Source organism: Perissodus microlepis, chromosome 20 (genome assembly GCF_051167445.1).
Source record: "Perissodus microlepis isolate ML-2025 ecotype Zambia chromosome 20, ASM5116744v1, whole genome shotgun sequence".
In the NCBI taxonomy this organism is placed as follows: Eukaryota; Metazoa; Chordata; class Actinopteri; order Cichliformes; family Cichlidae; genus Perissodus; species Perissodus microlepis.
Window position 1 is genome coordinate 21,881,774 of NC_140480.1, and position 25,259 is coordinate 21,907,032.

Below are 25,259 nucleotides of genomic sequence, written 5' to 3' on the forward strand. Positions count from 1 at the left end.
GTCGGGCACTCGTTCGTACCTGGATGCGTTTGTGTGCGCGTTTAGCTGACTGTGTGTGACTGACTGACTGAGTGTAGGTGATTGTCTATATTTGTGTGCATGAATTTGTTACACAGAGTTATCTGCGGTGAGCAGACACACCAGCAGAGTGAGTGGTAGGGAAAATCCTCTTTGTAAAGTAGGTCATGGAGTTAGCCGCCTAGCACTGGGATAAGCTTGCTTTAGCTTGTCTGCTAATTATGCTGCCGCCCTCTGTGCTGAGTCACATCTGCAGAAAATGCTCTAAAAACAGACAGAGGAGCTATACGGCAGGATGCACAGGGGGCAGTATCATCAAGTTGTGTGAGAAGGTCAAAATAACAAAAGTTGTAGTATCTTCAAAAACATGGATGCACGTGTTCAGGACCTCATTTGTGAAAATGTTCGTTTTCTTTTTAATACTTTAACCTAACCTTAGTAGTGCAGTCAGTCATTTTTGAGGTCATTTTATACATAAAAAATAATATTGTACATATAAAGAAAATACATTAATTAGTGTGCAACAAATTGATGTGTTCTCATGAACTTTGAATGAATCCATTAAAAATACACAGGAGCAGGCATTGGAAAACCTGTTCACAAAGAATACACAGAATATGAAGTCGACATCAAGTGATGATGAGCTGGTCCTGATGTTTCTAAACAAGCAAAGGAAGAAACTGAAATTCTTGGTTCATCCAATTCTAATGAGAAGGCAGCAGCAGGGAGAATTTCATGGTTTAATCCGGGAGTACATATTTCAGGATGTCAGTGGAGCAGGTTAAGCTCTTGTTGGCAGAGTTAGGACCACACCTGAGGACGCAGAAAAACGATTTCCCAGCGCAGACTGACTCGAGCAGCGTCTAGCTGTGTGTCTGAGGTAAAATAGTATTATTTTACTATTTGTATATTCAGTACCACTGCATTTTTGAGCTACGAGTCCACTTGTTCCCAAAGGCAGTGATCGGATTGGTCCGTTATCTTTATTCGTATCCTAAAAGTCTGGAAAATCAAGCTGGGTTTAAGAAAAATGCCACAAATTGGTCCAGCAAAACTATGTGGTCGGCATGAATGAATGGGTTAGTCTGAAAAATATTTTTAAGCTTCAAAATATTCACATGAATTTTACACGCCTGGTGAGTAAAGGCCTTCAGACTTCAGATATGAAGGTTCATATCTATGTTTTATCATCTAAGAAAGGGTCCCCCCCCCCCCCCCCCCCCCCCCCACTAAAGAAGTAAAAATCTTCCTCTTCTTGAAATCAGGACTTTAACACGTGAAAATTTGTATAAGCGTGCTGATTTATTCCTGATAATAACAAAGTTACTGTCAGCAGATGAGAAACTCAACAATGAGCCCACTAAACAACAACAGCTAGTTTTAAGTTAATGTTATGGCAGTTAATGTTATGCTTGAGTGTCCTAAAAATCGCACGTTCCCTCTGATAAACAGTTTGATTACGTTCTCACATCATATGAGAGTTTATTCACTAAGCGTCAGAGTCCAACGATGATAGGTCAACTTCAAAGAAAATTTCACGTACCGAGAGAAAAGTTCAGGATATCCTCAATGACTCATTTCAGTGTTGTTGTCATAGACACAAGTGAACTTCACTGACTCATTGACTTGTATCAGAATTTCTTCACAGTTTTACAGCCTGCTTCAGAGTAAATACATGTAGACACCAGCTGAGGTGAACAGCAGACTTGTAGCCTACAGTCAGTACAGATGAACAGTGGCCACCATAACTAGGATTATACCCTTGAATTAGGCCAAAAAAAAAAAACAGAACTCGGTTAACTGCAGTCTGCAATCTACTGACAACTAGCAATGATATTTTACACACTGTAACGTTAAGATCATTTCCATTGACATTTAACAGTATCCCAATCACAATTTTAAAAATGAAATTTAACTTACTCATATTGCAAATCTGAGGTACCTGTACTTCATTGTCCATCTTATTTTTTATGCCATAAAAATAAAGCAACTGACCAAAAGAATAAAACATGCTAATTTTAAAACAGTAGCAAAGTGTTAAGTAGAGGAGATCGAACATATTTTGTGGATTCATGATGGGTTGAGAAACAAAGCCAGGCATAGCTTGGTAGTGTGAGGTGAGGCAGAGACATATGTTCATCAAAAGTATCCTGATATAAACAGTAGGGACAAGCCCAGATCTTTGCTTAGGGATAAGAATTTTTAATTTTCATTTTTATTTGTTTGTTTGTTTTTTTAAGGGAACATGTTTAATATTAACATTAGCATTGTATCAGAGTTAGCTTAGAGCTAATTTGCATCTGCAGTCCCTTGGTGGGTTACAAGAAGTGTTGGTCAAGTTACTTGAAAAAAGTAATCAGTAACTAATTACCGATTACTCCCCCCAAAAAGTAATCCCATTACTTTACTGATTACTTATTTTCAAAAGTAATTAATTACTTAGTTACTTAGTTACTTTTTAAAAACACAATTTACAACCTGAATAGGTGATAAAGCGATAGATCTTTCAGCCCAATTCTACTTTTTCTGCATAATCCATCATACAAAATGTAATCAAATGGAAAAGTCTCTTTTTAAAACTTGTTTTATTAGTTTTAACTTTATGCATCAAGCAAAAATTTAATTATATGCAACATTCTCTGACTGGAAGAAATTTGTTTAACATTTAAACTTATTTTCTGCACATTCCAGCACATAAAATATTTTTTGTGTGTGTTTACACTCACTCTTTCAAATAGATGCAAGTAAAACACAGCAGAAAATAAATAACATCAAAGACTAGCGGTCCTGTTGCTCTATTTTCACCTGTAAAGCAGGAGTAGGGTAGGCGGAGGTGTGCTCTGGTGCAGGTGTGCCGCAGCGGTCAGTTGAAGAATCCGCGAGTTTCTCTGTGAGTTTCCCATTACGTCGTAGCGCACTCCCGGTGCTTGCTTGGAAGTTTAGGGGGGGTTTTTTCGCTTTAAAAAGAAGTTTTCTTCCCACGCACAACGGACACAAATGTTTTTGTCACTTATTATGGAATCAAACTCAAAGTAAGGTCAGTACTTCCACGCTTTAAACGCTGCACGCTCATACTCTCTCCCGCACTCGATATATGATGCACTGTTGATCTGCACACAGCTGTTGTCACGAACGTCGCACGTCACTGTCATGAGACATTCTCGCAAAAAAATCACGGTTTTAGTAACGCAGTAACGCAGCGTTCCTACGGGAAAGTAACGGTAATCTAATTACCGTTTTTGCAATAGTAATCCCTTACTTTACTCGTTACCTGAAAAAAGTAATCAGATTACAGTAACGCGTTACAAGTAATGCATTACTGCCCATCTCTGGTTACAAGTAAAATATCACAGCAATAAAATATATAAAAACTGAACTGAATTATAAAATGCTTTGTTTTTAAAGCTGACACTAGAGTTGGAGGTTTTAATGATATTGTGGCATTCCACCGAGTTGGAAATCAATACTGTCAGAGATTTTGTGCTAATTAAACTACAGTCCCTTTTCACCGAAGCTGTTTTCATTTGCTGTAGTTCAAACTAAATAATGGCTGATATTAATCTGATGTTTATGTTGTACCTATGAACATCTCATCAGTGTGACACTGGGTCAGAATGTTCAACATCAGATCCCCGAAACTGGAGGATCAAACATCGCTCCACTGATGCATTGACCTAATAGCTGATGTTTATGCAAATAAACTTTAAGTTAGTCAACCAAGATGACAAATCAGTTTCTAATATAAAATCTAATATAAAGGTCTTGTTTTACCCAACTAACAGTCAAATACCCAGACATATGAAAACAAAAAGAAACAATGGAGAGGCTGGAACCAGAGAATGCATTAAATATTGCAAATTTTACAGTAGACAAGTGTGCTCTCCAGGGTCTTTTGCAGAAACACAAAGAAATGGGGGTGATCTGCCAAAACAAACAAAAAGCCAACAAGCAAGTGTTTCGGGGTGATTATCCAGCCCCATAATATATGCTAATCAAGGATCCAGGCAGCAAAGATGCATGAATTTCTGTCTATAAGCTGCCCAACAAGCAATTGAAGCAAAATAATAGTAAAACAAATATTAGGATGTTGGTCAGCAAATTTCAAAATCAATACATACTTAATGGATCAGCAGTCACATTAAAGTAAAATTAGGGTGGCAACCTCTTTGCGACTAGTAAAAGTTAGTGGTTGACCAGTGATTGCAGTTGTTCTCAGACAGGTTTGCACATTACTGGTGTCTAATCTATAAGTACAGACAAATTGCCAACACATTAAAATCAGTCTGAATTGTTCTTTTCATTTCCCGTTTATCATCACAGATGTGGTCCCTGCCTTTGAAAATGGCAACAAAGTCGCAAGTTCATTAAACAAAGTTGCAATAATTTTGGTCATGCTATGATAACATAAGGTAGATGGTTAATGGAATTGTTTATGATATATTATCTTCAAAGACTTTATAATAATAGCTCATAATAAGCGCAAGCAATCAACAAAAACTGTTTAAATAGTGCAGAGTTCATTTGGGTGGATGATGGCTGTTGCGACCGAGTCGGAAATTCCAGTGAAAACCAGTGAAGATGGTGCTGGATGTTGGAGTTTAGAAACATCATTAATGCAGACAAAGTTTCTACAGACTCCATCTCTCCCTTGAACATCTTACTCTCACTCATCTTTGCATGGATCATAAAATTTAAATGCACTTTCAATCAAACACACCCAACATTTTTATGTGCAGAATAACAATGCATAAAACAGCAAAGATGGCTGCGTGTGTGAGGAGAGAGATGCAGACATGCAGAGCCAGCTAGGAGTGTGTGTGTGAAAGGGACCACAACTGTCTTTTAATTGACCTCTTCCATCATTACAGATTCTCTCTACAGAAGTCTTGAATGAGCTGTCCAGTCTTTTATCACTCTCTCTGTCTTTGTCTCTGCCATTTCTCACCCTTGTTTTTCATGATTTTCCTTACACTATACTCCGTCTGTTTTAGTCTAATTTTTCAAGCGAATCCCCGTCGTCCCCACCCACCACACACACACACACACACACACACACACACACACACACTGTCTGCTGACTGTCTGTATCTCTGCTTTACATTACATTACTCCCTGCTTGTTTGGGGGCACTACTTAGATGCCTTAACTACTGACCTACATACCTTTCATATCTTGCATGTGTCTGCAGAAGGGGAAAAAAAACCAGCTTGCTCAATCTGCTTGGAAGAAACTGATCTTACTTCTGTCAGTGTTGGTGTCAAAAAACCGCCAGTATCTGTTTTAATAATCTCTCCTGTTAAAGGTTTTCTGTTTGCACTGGTGTTACTGGATTTAATGTTGAAAAACACAGTCATATGGATTTTTTTTTCAGTAATTTCTCAACCATCAAGGATCAGTGAGCTGCACAGAAGACTGACCTCAGAGCAGGATCAGACTGATGCATGTTGTAATTAATAGGGAAATGATTCAACATGGAACAAGCAATTAACTGGCTGAAAAACAATATAGTCTGTAGGAGGAATAGAGGTCGGGGTTATAAATTAAGCATTTAATAGAGAGCAAAGTAATGTTTTGACACACTGAATGTCTTCATTAGAGTGAAAAGAGGCAGCTTTAGAGGCAACCTATTATGCCCAAGCCAGGATTTTTTTTCTTTCATTCTTGAAATCTTAATAAAGCAGATTTAAATGATTCACACAAAATAATCCTTTTTTGGGTCCTGGCAGACGCAGCCCCTCAGTTCATCATCTATATGAAACAATCTCTTTCACAACCCTTCCCCCTCCCTTTAAGCCAGCTTTCTTATGATTGGCTGTCCCTTGTAAACAAAAGGTTTGAACAGCAGGTGGGTGGGGCTTCTGTACTGTAAAAGCCTTAGTTTTTAGTTCATAGGTCCTTTTCTAAGCAGCAATTTTAAGCATCGTAGCCCAGGTTGATTAAACAGAAGTGGCCCCATTCTATTTAGTGTTTCACAGCTGTTTCCTGTCTTAAAAAAACAGAGCCATAATTAATCTTACTGGTTAATTAGTAATACCTGTGTTTACTTAGCAATTATATGCGAAAAGACTACTGTGAAAAGAGCTTATGTGGATTGCTTGCACATGCCCGAGCTTATTATTTTTAACTCTGGCTTTGCTAAATAGGAGAGACTAGCATCCTAACAGTGTATATACATGACAGAAAATAAGGATATAATACAAAATAGTACATCATACACACCGGGCCCAGTTTAAGTTTAGGTTGGTCAGTGAATATGTCACAAGATTCTTTACAGAAATCTGACTTTCAAATACTTTCCAAGTGGAGAAGTTGACCTATTTGTAGTTTTACATGAAAGGCACACAGATCGCCAAAGTCATTGGGATTTCTGCTCTGGAGTCCTCGAATATCTGTGTCAAATTTTGTGGCAATCCATCCAGTAGTCAACCTGATATTTCACTCTGAGCCAGAGTATTAGATTCACAGACTGGTGGAGGGATCCACCGAGCGATATTGCTTTGCTATCCCACGAGCTGTAGCGTGTCTAAAAATGGCAACCATGATTATCATCCAGCTGTATTCCTCAGCACGGTTTATCATGGCAGGAGATGGATCCCCACCTGCTTATAATGAGAAAATCACTCGTACAGAAAAGAGCGGGGGAGAGGGCTTTGTGTGTGTGTGAGTGTGTGCATCTTTGTATCTTTTGGTGGGTGGGTGGCATGTGTGTGTGTTTGTGGTGTGCAGATGAAACAGTGAATGCCTGGAAACCGGGACAGGGTCAGAGGAAAGGGGTGACACAACACAACCCCTCTGGCTGGTGTGCGCATCCTGTCTACCTATCAGCATTTAGCAGACCACCCCTGCCTCCTCTTATCTGGATGGAACTGATTGGGCCTTCCGCTAGTCTCTATGGCTGGTTTGTATGTGTGTTTTTCCACCACAGGTGCTGGGTTCCAAAAAAGAAACAGATGTGCTCATTTTGTTATTCACTCAGCTAGGGTCCTCTATATATTTGGTGTCTTTTCCCACTGAATAGGTTGCAGCTTTTACTTTTCTTCCACTCGCTGTGTTTAGAGGAGACTCGCAGCTCCTGGACACGCTGGCCTTTTTCACACGGACTCCCTAATCTCCTTGGCTCCCTGTCAGTCAGACCGACAAGCGTGACGCACCCCGTCCTCTCCTCCTTTTTCCTCCCCTCTCTGTCTGTCTCCCTCTCTGCCGTTTATGTCCCCTCAAAAGCCCCAAGCCTTTTCCATCCATCTCAAAAAATCCCTCTCTCCGCATGTGTCAAAAACACACTGCACTTTGGTACCAGCATGTCCTTCTGTTTCTCGCATGACATAACACTCGCTCGCTCATCTGCACCTCGCCTAGAGTCTGAACTCTTAACTGAGAAAATAAACAGAAAGGTTTGAGCATCAATTTGGTGGCTGAAGGTCACCTCTGTTTCTGAGCGATAAAAAGGCTTAAGCTATTTTGACAGCTGGCAAGCTTTCACCTGTTCCCAAGCTTTCCCTTAGGCTTGAGGCAGATGCACAGATGAAAAACAGTTTTTTCTCTCTCTTCTACTTTTGTAGATTTTGTCAAACTAAAAGAGACTCAAAGTTTGCACTGTTGTTCACAAGCTGCCTACCTTACAACATCTCTGCACTCCATTTGTTCCCATTATGTCTTTTTGTTTCCATTTCATTCTTCATTCAGTTTCTTTTTTTAATCGTGCATGTATTTTTAGTTGTCTGTCTTTTGATTTACTCCGGGATTTATGTCTTCAATACTTTGTTTTCAGTTGATTTTATTGGAGGATTTGACCCATTCCCACTCTACCATGTCAATGAGAAATCATCTCATCTCCTCTTAAAGCCCATGTACCCGTAAGTACGAGTGCGCTCTCATCCCATTACATGTGTATTTGTCTCTGTGCGTTGGAAGCATATTTATGTGACCTTTCACATTGTTGTTGGTGCAAGTTGTGATCGTGAAACTTTTACATGCGTTGGAAAGTGCAAGAAAATAATCTCCACTTTTATGTCCATGCCAGAGTTTAGTGTCAGCATCTCTAGGTTGCAACACAGCGTTTGCTGACAGAGATTACACAGAGTTGCTTACTCAGTATCTGGAGATATGACTCATGTCTGGGGAGTAAACTAGTGTCTGAAACATGCTACATCCTGTCAGTGTGCTTTGGGGAATATGGAGACCTTTCATAGCACTGTGTGCGTGTGCGTAAGTGTGTGTGTCCACAGGCAGCTACTGGTAGAAAAACACATAAAAATATGTCTACAATTGGATTAATCACTTAAGTTGTGCAGAGGAATTAATAAAAATAAGCCTGGGAAGTAATGTAATAATTCTCTGCCAACATGAAATTAATATTTTATTAACTTCTTGACAGTTTAATCAACTCTGTCTCTAATAGGAGGAAGTTTTCATCTCCCCTCTCAACCTACTGAGAGTTACCTGTATATCCTGGAGAAATTCTTCTAAGTGTGTGTGTGTGTGTGTTTGTGTGAATAGAAATGTCTTTTTCCTTTGGTTGTTCAACAAGTCTTAAAGCTTTGCCCTTTCTGTCTATCTTTTTGTCCCTTCCAGGTCTACGTAAATAGGAGAACATCCAGCGGGGAGGTGATGCAGCAAATTCCTACAGAGACAAAATGGTTGCTTTGACACAAACGTCCCAGTGCGCTTCGGTGCGCGAGACGTTCCTCCCTCTTTTGATTTCAGTCCTTTAAACGTGTAATTTGCTGGTGTACTGCCCAGAAAAGCCAACATTTCTCTGTAAAGGTCCATCGTGACGGGTTTAGGGAGCTGGGGAATTGCAGTAAAACAAAGCATGTATTTAGGGGTATTTGTGTATTTAGGCAAGTATCAATCATTTTGTCCGTGTTGATTTCTCTGCTGTGGTCCCACTGCTGCAACCTGCCCACAATGGGCAAATACCCCCCTCCCAGACTGTGACTGTATAGAACATGTACAGCTATTAAATACATTGTGGATGTAATCAGGGGCTGCCCGTCATTGCCAGTCTGTGGTGCTGTGTCTTAGAGGACTCACTGATTTAGCATATTATTGCTGGTTTGGCTCAAATCTTAGCCGGAGGGCTGAATTACAGTGGAGCCTGTGGAATGAGCTATTGTGTGCTGTCTGTTTACTTTAGGCCAGAATGTGTGTGCATAAATACAGAAGCAGAGCAGGAAGAGACAGGGGAGTGTAGAGGTAGAGGTAGAGGGTGGGGAGGGAACAAAAGCACCAAACCTACAGGGGCATCTGTCAAAAATAGAAAATGTAAATAATGAAAGTGGGAGGGTTAAAATTAGCTTTTTATTTAGAGTTTGAAAATGTGAGCTATCAAGAATGCAAAATAGCGTGAGCCTGCAAGAGGCATTCAAACACAAAGGATGGCATGCGAGTCTTAGTTTTATTTCGGGAGTCTTATTATTGTGACTATTTTCACCAACAACAAAGTCGGTGTTTCTGAAGTGTCAGGTGTTTGTGCTCGATGATACGCTGAAAGCTTTGTTTTCACGTCAGTCCCCCTCTAACTACTGACAGATCTGCCTAGGGTGATCATTACACACACTCAAACAAAGGTTACATAGCATATTTTTAACTTGAAGAAAACAACAGAAGTTGTTTCATTGTTCATATTTAAGCACAACAGTGCTGAGATGTCTGGGTATGGTCTTCAGTGTAGAAGTAGCGTGGCATATACATGAATAGATCAGAGAGTTTTCTCCTGTCACTTCAGCAGTTTAAATTAAATTGTCAGTGTTAATAGTCGCAGCTGTGATTGTTTGAGAGCATGTTGGGGTGTTTTTTTGTTTTGTAATTTTATGCATATTAAGTAATAAGTAAAAAGCAAAACTGGTGTCTTTAAATTGCTTTATATAAACTGGCAACTTAAATTTCTTGTATTCTGACCCAGAAAAACGACAATTATTCAAATGAAATGAAATGAAAAAGTTCATATCTCCCATACTGATTGGTAGCACTTCTTTTGTTCCTGTTAGTGTCATCAAGAAGTCAGATTCGCTCGCGCCTTACTGGTTGTGTGAATCACTACTGCCCTCTGGTGTTCATAGTATTCATGTGCAAATTTCAAGGCTACTGAGTTTCTGCTGCATGCTTAACCTTCCATAAAACTCCCTTTTTTTAGCACTTTCCCTGGCCAGGATTTGTTTCTTATTTTTGCGTTTTCATAGTTGTATTTGCCTTCAGTTGTATGCTACATCATATAGACTGAGATTTGGTCCATTTGAAAGTAATTGCATTGTGTTAATTGATTGGAATAGTTGGCCACTTGGCTTGTTTTCTGTGGAAGTTTTTTCATTTCTGTTTTCAGCAACTTCAGCTATCAAGTGCGTGTCAGAGTCCTCTGTGATCTTAAATGTGCTTTACTGCCAGACAAACAGTTTTTCAACTGTTAGGATTCTTAAAATGATCTGAATACTGTTTCCATTCGATTGATCACCTCGCTGTCTGAGAGATGCAATAATTTTTGTGTCATTGTTTCTTTATAATTTAAAGTTTACACACTCCTGGGAAGCCAGCTAGCGTGTGAGTAAAAACACAAAGCACCTCATATTGTAACATAATCAGTATTAACAGGAAAATGCTTCTAAAATCCTAATGTAAAACAGGTCTTCCTCTCAGTGCAATACAGCCTTTTCCTAACCTTGTGACTGGTATTAGTTGAAACATGTTATATTTGTTAAATTTCCACTGAAAAGAGTCTATCTCTGTGTAGATACTTTTTGTTTTTATAGAAAGTGGAAATGGTTCTTTTTCTCTTCAATTTTGCGTCCTGTGTTCATCCAACCCGATGTGACCTGAATTTGTATTCCTATTTATCCAGAACTGTGCTTTGTGCTCATGTAAATATGTGTTTGTTAATAAAAGAATGTGCTCTTTTGATGGTCCCATGTGTCATTTAGTAGGTAATTCTGTTTTTGTAAAAAAAAAAAAAAAAAAATCCAGAAGCTATAAATATGATGGCAGCTTGAACTGTTTATTGTAGAAAATGATCTGGTAACCCTGACAAAATAAGCAATCAGCACTCTTTATTCTTTCCAGTACAACAGAAACTGGGGCCTGTGGAAAACTCAAGGCCACTCATGCAACACCTGTATAGGGGTGGCTTTTCACTACAGCCTTAGGACATGAAAGCACGGACGCTGCCTCTGATGACAGCTCTGCAGATGGGGCAGTGACGTAGGCTAGCAGCACAATCACCACAAACCACCAGATGACCACAGGGGATGAAGACAATGGACACAAGCTTGTCCATGCACACTTTACAGGTCCTCTCCTCCTGCAGCTGCCTCAGCAGCTCCTCTGGACTGTTTTCCTTAACTGTTGGGAGAAACCGATGAAGACAAACACACAAACTATTTGTTCAAGCACAATGTTGTAAGTCAAGCCTATAGTAATTATACACATTTACTGTTTAATTGGTTGATTTCAAATAAATAAAACTACTACAAGCACAAAATTTTGATCTTTTTTGAAAATCTTTGAGATATTGACTGCTGACCTTTCTCTCTGACAGGTGTCTGTGTTCTTACATTTCCAGCACTGGAGCCTTGCCTCATCTCTGGGTCTGATGTATGCAAACATTAAGAGTCAGTCAGATATATTCGGAACTTAAGGATCTATTAAAATGGTGAATTTTCCTTAATAAAAACAAAACCATTTGAATTCTAATTGAAATACAATGGCTGTTGAACAAATACAGTGAAAGGAAAAGTAGAACCCCCCCTTCTATTGTGAAGTGGAAGTATATACAGTAGCAGAAAATGTATGTAAATAAACTTAGTTGCTTTCTAACAATGACAGCTACCTCTGCTTCGAGGCCTCCTCTGTCTGTCTTCCTCCTCCGCCTGCAGTACATCAGTAACCAGGTCAGATACAGACGTGTAATGCTGGCCTGTCAGAAGGTACTTGGTTTGGACCAGACTCTCCACCAGGCTGGCTTCAAAGCCCATCTGGAGCACAGTCTGTACCACAGGAGAAAGCATGGCCGATGAAGCTCCCAGACCTCCGACCAGATCTGGGGATCAGAGGAAGGGAAATGCCAGGATGATTAGAGAAGCAGCAGCCTTCACTGGATGCTATGTGAATTTTATACTAGTCTAAGCACCCCACACACTCTACCCTCTATAAGAGAATGTGTAAATAATTGCCAAATTGTGCAAGCTTACCTCCGTCTGCCAATATATAAACATTTCAAAGCACAGACCCCTTCTGCATTTCAGCTGCTATGGATTATAATTGTGCTTCCTTCATTGTATGGAATAATTGCCCTCTCATGCCTGCCCTGCAACCATGAGCAATAGTCAAATGACTTCCATAGCTCTCCCTAATTACTTCAATTTTAGAGCAAACATTAGCTCAGGTAATTGATCACCCATTAATTTCATTTTCAGCTGCCCCCAAAGCAATGAGAATAGAAAGAAATGGACCTGCTACTCAGTGGCTAATTTAAGGTATTAAATCGAGTTTGTGAAAGGTATGCCTTTATCCATCAGATCTGTATTTCAACAAAAGTGGTCGACTTAGGAATAAATCAATCAAGTGTGTGACTTGCAGTGCAAACAGAAATGTTTGATCGCCCTTTTTCTCTCTTGTGTGTACAAGCAAGACTGAGTGTTGATGGTTTAAATCTTTGCTGTATATAGAGTACACATATATAATTAGAGACATGAAAGCAGAAGGCTGCTATGTTGTTAGTCATATCTCCTCAGCAAAAGTTAGATTTTTGCTTTTTATAGGACTTACCGCCTCTGGAGCTGATATCTCTACCCGAGGAGGTCTGTGATCCTCCCTGGAGAAGTAATATACTTTTTTTTTTACTGATTTAAATGCAGCAGTGACAAACTACAGCTCATTAATGTGCAGCTATAATATCTCCAATGTTCCAAATAGATAAGAAGCAAAAGGTCTCACCATAGTGTCATCCAGGTGGAAATGAGTGTCCTGTATGTTGCTGATGTATTCCTGCCCCCTCGTTTGGATTAAGAACTCACATCTGAAAACAAAAGCTGCTTTATAATCTACAATATACAGACACACATTTATGCATATGGTGTATATGTGTGTGTCAGAGATTTGGCCAAGAGCATCTTTTCAAATATAATACCACCTAATTATTTTTTCAGTTCATTTCTCAAATCAAACATGAACGATCTTGATAACTCTGGCTGTAGGTTTGTGGTAATTAGGTCATGCTGCAGAACGAATTTGGGACTGATCACGTGCATCTCTGATGATATTATGTGATGCGAATTTTGACATCCAGAGTTACTAAAACCTTTGCACATTTCTCGATATAAAAAGAAATATTGCCATGGCATGACACAAAAAAAGCATTCAGCTGATGTTTCAATATCTGCCTGCGAAATGTCCTGTTGTTACCGTGGAAACCATTTGGCATGTTCCTGCCAGGGGTCGTCGCCTGGCTCCCAGTTCCTCAGCCCTCCGTCGCAGTAGAAGCATTTGACATTGTCACCGTGACCTGCGATAATATAAGACGGCTGTGAAAAGGGAGCAATGACACGCCCACTTAATCTTCGCAGCTTTAGAACAAACTCAGAAAATCTCTTCACACACCAAAGGAATAAAATACATGCAAAAACTATAACCTGAACAAATTGTAATGAAGGTTAATCAAGCCTTCCCTGATACTGTCTTGACAAAACTGCTTGGAATGCTGTTCATGATATTGTGTCCACACCCTGTGTACTGCCTGAAGCTGTACAGATCCTACCTCTTTAGCAGCTCCAGCTTTGTCTAGGTTGTTCTATCCACAACATCATGAGTCAGCAGGACAATTGTACCATGAACTCTCACACAGTGGGGTTGGTCACTCTAGCAGTGACAAGATCTGTGCTGGATATTTTACTTACAAATACGAATAAATACTATAGTTTTGCTCATCATTTGTTAAAAACAAGAGGTGATCAGCATTATTAGGCTTTAGAGTGAGACATTTGAGTACCTGTGTAGAAAAAGCCTGCTCTGGCAAGAACATCGGGTTGGATTGAGGCTTCGGTGGGCCAGTTGTGGAAAGTGGTGAGCCGCGAATCCTCTGCTTCCATCTCTGGGTAGACTGCTTGCCCAGCTGTTCCCTGGTCATCCATAGTCATCCTCTGGAGCTGACTCAAAAGCTGTCCATCCACAGAATCTGAGGAGTCAGCTTGAAGTGGGATATTTCCTACAGCTCGACCCAGAATGAAGCTGCAAGCAGGGAAATGTCTTTTATGCTCAGTGGCTGGGCTATCCCCTTGTACCCAGCATCTTAAAATCCCTCCACAGCAGAAACACTGTACTTTATCCCCAGGGCCTAGAAAGAAAAACCCTGCCTTGGCCAGATCTCCAGATGTGACAGGTGCATCTGCTGGCCAGTTGTGAAAAGTTCGAAGTCTCTCCCCTTCTCTTCGCATCTGAGGCTCCTCAAGGATGTGAAGCATAGCTTGCCTGTCATCCATCATTGTGTAGCATATAGGTTTCCCTTTCCCTTTTTGTTCTGTGCCAGTCATCCCTTTTGCGGTCCATAGTGGAGCGCACACTGAAGGTCAGCGCAGCACATCCAGTTGAAAATAATGTGATCAGCTGCAGGGGGCCTGCACAGTGACCTACAGGAGACTGCTTTCCAGAAAATCCCCCAAATGCCAGAATATTTGCTCTTTGATCCTTGAATGAATGACAGCCTGAACATGCCATGTTGCTCCGCCTCTTAGGAAAACACTGCAAAACATTTCAGCGGCATGCCTTTCCCTAATAACTAATAATTGTTAAAAGGATGCTTTTCTTTAAACAAAATAGCAGAAAACAACTTAATGTATAGATCATGAGAATAAAGGTAAATAAAAATGAGAGCTTGCACAATAAAATGTGAAAACAAATTGCTTAAATACACAAAATAATAAGATGTGTCATCTTCTTTCTTGGAAGGAAAAAAGTGTACATTTAAATCTAATTAAAAGACCTTCTATCTAAATAGTCTATAATATATGGGAAAGTTGGGATGTTGAATATCTAGATGATGAGCCACGAGGCAAGCCAAGTCGAAACATAACCTACACAAAATGGGGAAAATAAAACAGCTCTTATAACGACTTTGATTTGATTATAGATAATCAAACATTTTACCATCTATTTACACTATACACAGTAAATAAATTTGACCTTTGACTGAGTTTAGGGGATTGCGTATGTCTCGTTGCTTCCTCCTAGTGGTTAAAGGGTGTAACATTTACTGCACAATTGCATTTCTAATCTATGTAAAATTAGCTATACTAAAATAATCATGACAACTCAACTGTTTTCCTTACTGTGTTTCAGGCTGATTATATACCAAATTCATAACAATGGGAAACCAGTGGCGCTGTGCACACAGTCTCACATGAGCGCTGTGTCTGACTGAACTGTCAGTTCTAGGGGGCCTGCAGAAAACCACCAGCAGTCTGCTGACGCCTCCTGGCGCTATTTACACCCACAGGGGATGCAGAAAATAGCACTCGTGATACTGGAATAGTACTTATAGAACTAGAATTATGTTTTTGTGGTTTTTGTTTTATTTTGTTTTTTGTTAAACGACTTGGATTTATTCGTTGTTCCCATTAAATCACAGCCATGGATGCACTTTGCCGATGGTATGGATGCCTCAAACTTTTGCCACCCCGTGGGGAACGACGTGAACTACAGCGGCGGCTCAAAGCCCGGATGGAGCAGCCATTGGGGAAGTGTACAGGGCTTTAACGTAACTGAGGAGGTCTCTCTCTCTCTCTCTCTCTCTCCCTCTGTGGAATTAAAAAAAAGACAAAGTAAGAGGCGACCGAAAATATTCACGGTCGGAAAGGCCCGTTCGGCGACACGTACCATCAACTTGAATACCTTTACCGGGGACTTGACTGCTTTCGGACGCAGTATCCGAAGCGACTGACTTGAACTGTGGAAGTTGGGATACGTCCACACAGCGGAAAATATACAGCTGAGCCTGCGCTACAACTGCTAGCCACACGCTAAGCGGCGCAGCTAGCCACAAAGCTAACTGTAACTGAGCTGTGAACTTGCTTTTCAAATCACGGGGGTTGCAATTCAGTCACAAGCTCAGGCTCTGTGAGAATTCAGGGATTTGCTTAATGAATTATGTCTGCCACAAGCATTGACCCTCAGGTAGGAAGGACGACTTACTTCGTCTGTAGAGAGCTTCTAGGCTACCTCACCCGCTAACGTTAACGATTTATTGGGCTATGGCTATTGCTCGGAAGTGCTAGCAAGCCACTAGCATTTGGCCGGTGCTTGTAGCTAGCGAGTTAGCCACTTTCCGTGAAATTGCTAAATGTTTTAATGGACGAGTAAGAAAGATGACACTTTTGCGTAAATATTCAGGCTGTTGTCAGATGTATCTTTAACAGAATCGATATGTTTTGTTGCCGATTGGGGACGGGGAAAAAGTAGCAGCCAATGCCTGAATACGTGAAACCCAAAGCTAGTTAACGTCAACAGATTTACATAAGGGCTCAGGCTAACTTATTCTTTAAATAGTAACTTTTATAATGGAATATTTTCTCGTGTCTGGGCTGTGCAAAATGTTTGAATCTGCTAAGAAACACTAAGCTGAAAGCTGCATTAAGTCTGGTGGCTTTTGTAGAGCCATTTTAAGGGAGCTATGGTAGTTAGCAAAGTTGTATGTGGATTAGAGCTATCATAAACTGGTTATTTAAATAAACAGTTAATCATAGACCATTACATTGTACAATATGTCAAATAAAAGTGTAATTACTATACACCTTTTAATATAGAATAGCGTAAGGCAAGTGTTTCAGATGGCTCTCTTCGGGAAGTAGTCTCATGTTCAGTTTCTAGGCAATGGATAGGTAACATTATGGGTTGTACTCACAAGCTACGTGTGATATCTCAGGCCGACTCAAAATAACTTTTTGGTCTTCTTTTCCCCCCTTTTCTATGATTTACTTGGATACAGAGATCAAAGGGACAAGCATCTAAAGGTGAGTTGTGGATGACTGTATCAAGATAATTACTTTTTACATCTAAAGACCAGGACAAATTAAAGGAAAACTTTAAATGCTTGGCCTGGAGATATCCAGTGGATCTGTTTTGCTGTTGTGGTTTGAGTCCACTTATCACCTTAGAGGGAAGAGTATCTGAATTATTACAATATTGTTCTTGAAGATCACCTTTGTTCTATGACGAATAATTTTAATTAGATGTCAGTGGCCTTTTTTGGATGATAGTACCCTCATCCCTCAAATATAAATTATATGCTACCAGAGCCATGTCACAAGTAGCTTATGATTGATTTTTGAACCAATGTCCTGGACAGTGCACCATCACCATTATCATAACACTAAATATCTTTTAGTACAATGTTTTTACAGTCCCCCACCCCCCAGACACAGACACTTTTTAGAATAAATGCCAACTTTCATAGATGAACTCTTTAGAATTTGGCAGATTAAGATTGGGTCAGTGTCCGAAATTGTCCTTTTCCACATGTAGCAATTAAAGGAGATAGTTTCCCGGGTTGGTACTACTTAAAACACTGTAACAACATGTAACAACATCTGTGTTACAAGAGACCGAAGAACCATAGTCTGGTTTTACTTAAACCAGCGTGTGTGCAATACCATATTTCTGAGTAATTAGTACACTATGCTGGAGATTGATACAGTGTAATGAAAATTTATAGTTAAAATTATCTAATTGGATTGTCAAACTACATTGTTTATTGTGTTTGACACTGGTAGATGAATATCTACATTTAAAGGTGATATCCTTTCCGCTAGCGATTTTTAAAAAATTTTATGCTCTTATTCTTCATAAGTCAAGTGTTAACATGTAATACAAATAATATTAAAGCCAATTGGCAAAATATTGTACTATTTCACATTCAGTGGGACATACTAGATTAGAATACCTTTGCTATTAAAAATAAAACTTTCAGAAACCTCTAGATTGGTAGATTGGGGGTGTCAAACACAAGGCCTGTGGGTCAGAATTAGTCTGGCAAAGACCCCGTTCCGGCCCAGTGGAGGGCCACGGGGGGGGGGGGGAATGGACATTTAATTGGCAGTTGGCTGGCAGAATGTTTTTATTTGTGCAGACGGATCTCTTACATTTGTGGCCTTGCATTTGTGTATGTGGCCTATGATGTAAAATTTGACATCCTCCCTTTCCTGTGGATTCAGTAACATTTTCAAGAATGTGGCATTTGGGCGAACGTGTTTTATTTTTATGTTTACAGACGAGATTGATATTTATGAGATGCAATGATTTATGTCTCTTATGGTTTGGCATTTATTTAGTTCATGATTTTATAGTAAGGGCACAAATCCATCTCTGCAGTATGACACACACACACACACACACACACACACACACACACACACACACACAAACACCCATAGCCTAGAAAATTGCCTGCAAATGTTTGCAATATAATAAAGGGTGGGGGGATAAAGGTTCCAATCACTGGAGATGCACTATATTCCAGTTTACATTTCCTAAATCCCATGTTGATAAAATTTCACATCCTTCACACACTTTCCATCCACATTAACAGTCTTTTTCCAGTGAATACTCCCATATGGAAAATATATATATAAATCTTATAAAGTTTGTATCTGTCTTGTGTGAAACTTGTATGAAAAGCATACAAGAGTGAAAACAGATATAAGATCCCTTGAAAAATTATATAAATGAAACTTGTATGTTTTGGATACTTCCTAAAACAATATATGAAAGTAATGAGAAAGTGGCCGCTTTCATGAGTAAATCATATAAGCCTTATATGATTCACTATATGAAGCAAGCCAAATCTGATGCAAGTCTTTTATAATTTTTTTCTATTTCTTTTCCATATGGGCCAACATAATCAGAAACCCTTGTAATCAGAGTGAATTGTATCATACCACCAAATTGTTAAAAATTGCAATGAAAAAGCTATTTTGAAAAGAACCTGCTTAATATTGTTTTGAAGGCACAATAAGAACTTCCTGTCGCTTCAAAATTGCTCTCATCTCACAGGTGAGGGGCACACTTGTGTCTCCAGAAACTTGGTATTTTCAGTGTAAAACACAAAAGTCCTGGGTACTCAGAGCCTTAAATATCAAAATGTAGTTTTTGATGATAAATCACATTTTTATTACATTATTACTCCACCTGTGCCTCAAAATTCTTATTACTGCAGCTGTCCAAAACAATGACTCCTTTGTACTGTAATGTTGTAGCTGATTTGTGTAAATGAACTTTTTTTTTTTTTTATCCCAACCAATTATTACACAGAAAGATTTACTTGCAATTTATTATTGTCGGTTCTTCATGAACACTGATATTGGTATATTTGATCTGCTGCAGATTTTGGACAGACAGGTCTTAAATTGTGCTCATCTCAGGTCTGGCTGGCAGCAGGCCACAAGCTCATCCACATCTGGTTGTCTGGCATGGTTTGCCAGTTTTGGTGTAATGTTTGGGTTTTTTTTTTTTTTTTTTTTGGGGGGGGGGGGTTGCTTTTGGAAAAGCAGAGACATTAAAAACTGATTAAACTAACATTTACAGAACTAATATATTTGAGAAATCGAAGACAACATAAGTGTGATTTGATTTTTGATTTTGTAAAAATATATTAAGAGTTTCACACAATCATAAGGTTATCCCTGAACACACTACATCTTGAAAGCTAAAAAAGCTGTTGCTATATAGACCTCAAAACATAACTGCATCCTCAGTACAAAATAAGTTTAAATGATCCATTAATGTTTTGTTTTGTTTTGTTTTGTTTTGTTTTTTTGCAGTGCAAAATGGTTCACTGCATCAGAAGGACACTGTCCATGACAATGACTTTGAGCCATACCTCACTAGTCAATCAACTCAGGTAAAGTCTACTCTTCAGCTTCTCTCACATGAGTTGTAAGAATGTTATTCATTATCGAATGCCACAGCATGGCAAATGTATGCACAGTCACTTTTTATAAAAAAGTGAACCTTGTAACCTAAGCAGTGAAATGGGATTTGTTAAGAAGCATTTAGCTATTTACCTATCAAAAATCTACAACTAGCAGAGTTGTATTTAATTTGTTGTGGGGTATTTTTAAGTTTAACTCGGTTATTTGCTAATGTTGTGATTCTGACTTCTATTCATTCAGAACAACAGTTACCAGTCCATCACCGACCCTTACTTGCCAAGCTACTACGCTCCTTCCATTGGATTTCCATACCCCCTAAGTGAGGCTCCCTGGTCCACAGGTGGGGACCCCCCTATTCCATACCTCACCCCATATGGACCCTTGAGTAATGGAGACCATCACTTCATGCCGGACACAGTGTTTGGCCAGCCAGGGGGCCTGGGAAGCAGTATCTATCCCCACAGGTTTAACTTTTTCCCTGAAAACCCTGCCTTCTCTGCTTGGGGGACAAGTGGCTCCCAGGGCCAGCAGACTCAAAGTTCAGCCTATGGTGGCAGCTATAGCTATCCTCCCAGCTCCCTGGGGGGCACTCTGGTGCCTGATGGTCAGACAGGGTTTCACAGTGACACCCTGAACAAAGCCCCTGGTATGAACAGCCTGGAGCAGGGTATGGTTGGCTTGAAGATCGGTGGGGATGTCACTGGTCAGGGGTCAGCAGTAAAGGCTGTAGGATCTGTAATTGGTGGACCTGCAGTGGCAGCCACAGGAAACGGAGCAACGCCGATTGGAATGCCCCCACCTAAACCCACCTCTTGGGCGGCCATTGCCAGCAAGCCTGCCAAACCACAGCAGCTAAAAGCTAAGGTGAAGCCAGGGATGCCCAACCCAGGGGGAGCTCTTCCCCCACCACCCATCAAACACAACATGAACATTGGGACCTGGGAAAAGGGCCCAGTGACTAAAGTAGCCACAGCTCCACTGCAGCAACAGCAGCAGCCTCTTGGCCTGCCTCATGCCATGCCACCTCAACCCCCCATGCAGCAAGGACCCATGCAGCCCCCTCCTCCTCAGTCTTTGGTGCAACCCCAGATGCCACCTATGGCCTTACAGCCCCAGCCCCCCCATCACCACCAGCCACCACCCCAGCCCTACCAAAACCACACCCAGCCCCCACAACCCCAGACCCGCTGGATTGCTCCACGCAACCGTAACCAAGGTTATGGCCAGGGTGGACCTGGCCATGATGGTAGTGGTGTGATGGGTGTGGTTGGTAGTGGGAACAATGGTCCCCAAGCATCTTCCAGCCAAGGACCTTGTGGAGAGTCGCACCCAGTGCTGGAGAAGCTGCGGGCCTCCCATAGCTACAACCCCAAGGACTTTGATTGGAACCTGAAGAATGGCCGTGTTTTCATCATTAAGAGCTACTCTGAGGATGATATTCATCGCTCCATCAAGTACTCCATCTGGTGCAGCACTGAGCATGGCAACAAGCGGCTGGACTCAGCCTTCCGGGCCATGAATGGTAAAGGTCCTGTATACCTCCTGTTCAGTGTCAATGGCAGTGGTCATTTCTGTGGTGTGGCAGAGATGCGTTCACCAGTGGACTATGGGACCAGTGCTGGTGTTTGGGCACAGGACAAGTGGAAAGGCAAGTTTGATGTGGACTGGTTGTTTGTTAAGGATGTGCCTAATAGCCAGCTGCGCCACATCCGCTTGGAGAACAACGACAACAAGCCAGTGACCAACTCCCGTGATACCCAGGAGGTACCTCTGGAAAAGGCCAAGCAGGTGCTCAAAATCATTGCCACCTACAAACACACAACCTCCATCTTTGATGACTTCTCCCATTATGAGAAGAGACAGGAAGAAGAGGAAGAGGTGCGCAAGGTGGGTACAGTCATCTCTCTGTTATCTTAAAAATAGGATTTTGTACCTTTTTAGTGGAAAACTGGTGAAAGTTTCTTTAGATAATTTGACTCTTGATTTGTTCCTGATCTTGTTTTTGTCTGTTTCCTCTTTGCTCTTTTTTGACAGACTTTTGAACCTGCTCAGATACAGAACCGCTCCCGGTTGGATCAGGTAAAAAGCTGACTTTTTTTTTTTTGCTGTTTGATCAGCACTTTAAATACATGTAGACATCTGTCCACCAAGAAATGCTGCACTTAGTTTGTTGTTGTCTAATGATCATATGAGTATTGTTTGAGTAATTTCTTTTTGTTTGTTGTTTTTGTTCTTTTTTTTCTGAACAGGAGCGCCAGAACAGGAATAAACAATAGAAGACATCTATCCTTGGCTTGATCAACAGTTACACTAGGACTTGATTTAAAAAAGACAGAAGATTATGAAAATGCAAGCAAACCCTTCTTTTTTTTTTATTAATTTAATCCTGGTGAATCTGCCATCATTGACACTTGTGCTTTTTTTTTTTTTTTTTGCCCCATGTACCACCACGTTTTGTGCAGGGATAACAAGCTGATTTAATGTATTACCTAGCCACCACCACCACCACTCTTTTTATTTCAGTTTTTTATAAACATTTTTCTTCCCATTCCATGACGTACTCTTCTCTCAACAGACTGGTTTTCTCTCTCTTGCCCACCCACTCCCCCCTCCTCTTTCCAATTGAATCAGGGTTTGACTGCACCATGGAGGAAAAAAAAAATCTGCCACTTTATATTTCAGTACAATCAGGAACGGATGTGTCCTGCCCCTATTTGTCCATTTGGGGGCAACATTGCCATGCTTCAGAGGTTTAACTGTGCCAACAGGGTTGGAGGATCACAAAGGCAATGTTGGACTTGGAACTGTGCGATAATAAAACTTCTTCAAGGTTTTATCTATTTTTCATTCAGATCGACAAAATCTCTATTTTTTGGCTTACTACTGACAATTTTCATTTCAGAAACCTGTTTTCTGGAGCCTTAACATTTTTTTTTCTAATTATTGGTGACTTCTCAAAAGAACTGCTCAAACAGTGACACTGCTGGAGAAATCAGGGATAGTGTGAAGTCACACGGGACTCGAGACATTTCAGAGGAGGAATTGCAAAGGCCTCTGGGAAAGAAATAATGGATGTGTCCTCCACAACCAGAACTCTCACCATTTAAATCAAAAATTGTACTATTGACATCCTTCACACCCCTCTGCTTTGCTTTCTTTTGATGTTTGTCGTGAAGGGGTCCTTTGTATGTTTCATCAGGAGATTCTGCTTGTGTACACAACCCAGTCTGAGAGAATTGTCGCATCCACCACCTTAAATTACTTTATCAGATTTATGTAATGATGTAAGTGCTGCATTGAATCAATTGTTGCTATCATATTTTTGTTCCACAAAAAGGGGGAAGGTTCCGATATTTGTCTAGTCACCGTCATTCTGTCTTAATCCTTTCTTTGTTTTTTCCTTTAATTTGGTTTCGCTAAGTCTATCATGTTGGTCATAATGCTAAGCTTTAACGTAGGAGCCTATATATTCATGGAGAAAGCCTAAAAATGTATAACCTAAAAATTAATGTAACTGATTTAATATCAAGTAAGAAAAAAAATACGAAGAATGAGATGTGGTTTCTGTGTGTTTTTTGGATGTTGCGATTATAGTTTGTTCTAGACTGAAGCCATTGATTATGATACTGTAAACTACATTGAGGTATGTTTAAAAAAAAAAAAAAAAAAAAAAAAGATTGGATATTAAAAAATAAAAAATATTAATAGATGTGTGTGCCCATGCATGGCAAGCTGCATAATGGAAATCTGTTGGGGATGGCTGAAGTATTATTTACTCTGCAGCTTGTTTTTTCGGGTGATGACGGGTGTTCAGACGCCCGTTTTGGAGCATCCACAGCAAGATTATTTGTGAGATCAGTTGGTTCGCGCCTCGTGATTAGTTTGAGATTGTCATTTAATCTTGGACTGAAAGATTACAAAGATGAAGAGAGGAATTCATGACTGCCTCTTTGCCTTTTAAGGGATTTTTATTTTTGTTTCTCTCGTCTGTGTAATTCTTATTTTTAATCTGTTGTGATTTTACAGTGAGCTAATTCAATTTTCAGATTCCACTTCACAGTTCTCTGAAGTCGTGTCACCTTAACAGTAATGTCAGGTAAACATGTCCTGGAAATAAGCTGTTTGTATTCTCAGATTATGTTAGATTATGTGAGTGTTGTGCGATCTGTCTTGACTGTTAACACCGTTAAAACATTGAAATGGCACAAGTGCTGCACTGTGCTGAGGTACTTCAAGTCATTTGAACTGTCTGCTTCACAGCAGTATTTTCCAGGTGTGTGTTTGCACCTGACCAGTGTAAACCCCCCCCCCCCCCCCCCCAAAAAAAAAAAAATCATCGAGAGAACTGCCATCTAACAGTAGCCTTTGTTCTTTGTCTCCTCATTTTTTTTAAAAAAAATCTGCACTAATCAATAGCTAGGTGGATCTAAGCAATACGGTGAACATGTTTGCCTTCACCAACACCACTCTCACCAAGCAGTGTAAAGGCAGGGAAAAGCTTAAGGATGCCGGCGCCAACCCATCGCAGCCACAGCAGTCTTTCTCTCAGGAAGCGACTGGTTGTGATTGTAGGACAGGGCCTAAATGCATGTTAATGTAAACTGTCAGGAAATGTTTGCTGCAAGAGGGATGTCAGGTTAGCCATGAAATTATATTTATTAAAGAAAGGATCAATGAAATACAAAGTACTAAATAAACCTTATCTTGTAGGCCACAGCTGTAGTGAAGATACCTTGTTCAAAAGATCTATCTTGGTTTTCTATCTTAAAAAAAATCAAGCCTTAATAAACTGTCCATTCAGAAATTACTTCGTCTTGATCTCATGAATTCTTTGTGAGTAACTAAACAAACATTTAGTGGCCTTATATAATGAGTGAAATCTCTGTAGTGCAGCCTGCAGAGCTTAAATGTCACTGAAAGGTTTTCTTTGCTGCAATTTGTTTTTCTTTGTGTTTTTCACCATGATGCTGACAACAATGTAAATACTTTATTGTAGTATAAGGCAAATGTGTCCACAGTTTCAAGTAGTGTAGAGAAGAATTTGAGTGCACAAATGGAGTTGCTGCACCCTGGAATAAAAATAAAAACAGATTTGAAATTTATTGCAATTGATTTAGCCATTTTACGCTTCTAAAATAATACAAGATAGAGGCTTTAGGTTTGAATTAGGAAAAGGGTGGGGGTAATCTAGTTGTTTAGTCTGAGATGTCTTTTTCACTTGCTGTAAATGTAAGTTGTTTTGAAACTCCGTTAATGATATAATTGATCCACAATAGATTTTCTTTTCTTCCCTTGACAGGAGCTCTCCGTGGTGCTGAATTCTTGATTTGAAGG

General features: G+C 40.1%; 3 protein-coding genes across 4 annotated transcripts in view; 2 read left to right on the plus strand and 1 right to left on the minus strand.

Moving 5' to 3' along the window:
- The window catches only part of nkain4 (sodium/potassium transporting ATPase interacting 4), a 52,773-nt gene extending 41,864 nt beyond the window's left edge, over positions 1-10,909 (plus strand). The window contains exons 6-7 of one of the 2 annotated variants that reach the window (XM_084918376.1): positions 7,787-7,871; positions 8,590-10,909. In XM_084918376.1, the coding sequence (XP_084774502.1) occupies positions 7,787-7,871; positions 8,590-8,599 (95 nt within the window). In that variant the 3' untranslated portion in view covers positions 8,600-10,909. The remainder of the gene's footprint in view (positions 1-7,786; positions 7,872-8,589) is intronic. The other variant, XM_084918377.1, reaches the window with a different exon arrangement.
- A 44-nt stretch (positions 10,910-10,953) lies between these two features.
- birc7 (baculoviral IAP repeat containing 7) lies at positions 10,954-14,892 on the minus strand. Its single transcript, XM_084918375.1, has 7 exons — positions 13,994-14,892; positions 13,411-13,510; positions 12,943-13,024; positions 12,775-12,820; positions 11,837-12,046; positions 11,531-11,596; positions 10,954-11,349 (listed from the first exon to the last, which is right to left on the minus strand). Exons 1-7 carry the CDS (start codon positions 14,532-14,534, stop codon positions 11,150-11,152), a joined length of 1,245 nt encoding a protein of 414 aa, XP_084774501.1. The 5' UTR covers positions 14,535-14,892; the 3' UTR covers positions 10,954-11,149.
- An 802-nt stretch (positions 14,893-15,694) lies between these two features.
- LOC146364483 (YTH domain-containing family protein 1-like) lies at positions 15,695-24,732 on the plus strand. The gene is made up of 6 exons (XM_084918374.1): positions 15,695-16,173; positions 16,985-17,009; positions 19,815-19,894; positions 20,166-21,812; positions 21,960-22,004; positions 22,175-24,732. Exons 1-6 carry the CDS (start codon positions 16,147-16,149, stop codon positions 22,199-22,201), a joined length of 1,851 nt encoding a protein of 616 aa, XP_084774500.1. The 5' UTR covers positions 15,695-16,146; the 3' UTR covers positions 22,202-24,732.
- The last annotated feature ends 527 nt before the right edge of the window (positions 24,733-25,259 follow it).

Bases quoted from the DNA above. Each gene is read 5' to 3' on its own strand.
- birc7 (XM_084918375.1), bottom strand. From the start codon at position 14,534: ATGACTGGCACAGAACAAAAAGGGAAAGGGAAACCTATATGCTACACA. The intron at 13,511-13,993 runs GTACTCAAATGT...ATATTATCGCAG, and splicing joins AGCAGGCTTTTTCTACACAG to GTCACGGTGACAATGTCAAA. The intron at 12,821-12,942 runs GTGAGACCTTTT...TTACTTCTCCAG, and splicing joins TCCACCTGGATGACACTATG to GGAGGATCACAGACCTCCTC.
- LOC146364483 (XM_084918374.1), top strand. From the start codon at position 16,147: ATGTCTGCCACAAGCATTGACCCTCAG. The intron at 19,895-20,165 runs GTAAAGTCTACT...CTATTCATTCAG, and splicing joins TCACTAGTCAATCAACTCAG to AACAACAGTTACCAGTCCAT. The intron at 22,005-22,174 runs GTAAAAAGCTGA...TTTTCTGAACAG, and splicing joins ACCGCTCCCGGTTGGATCAG to GAGCGCCAGAACAGGAATAA.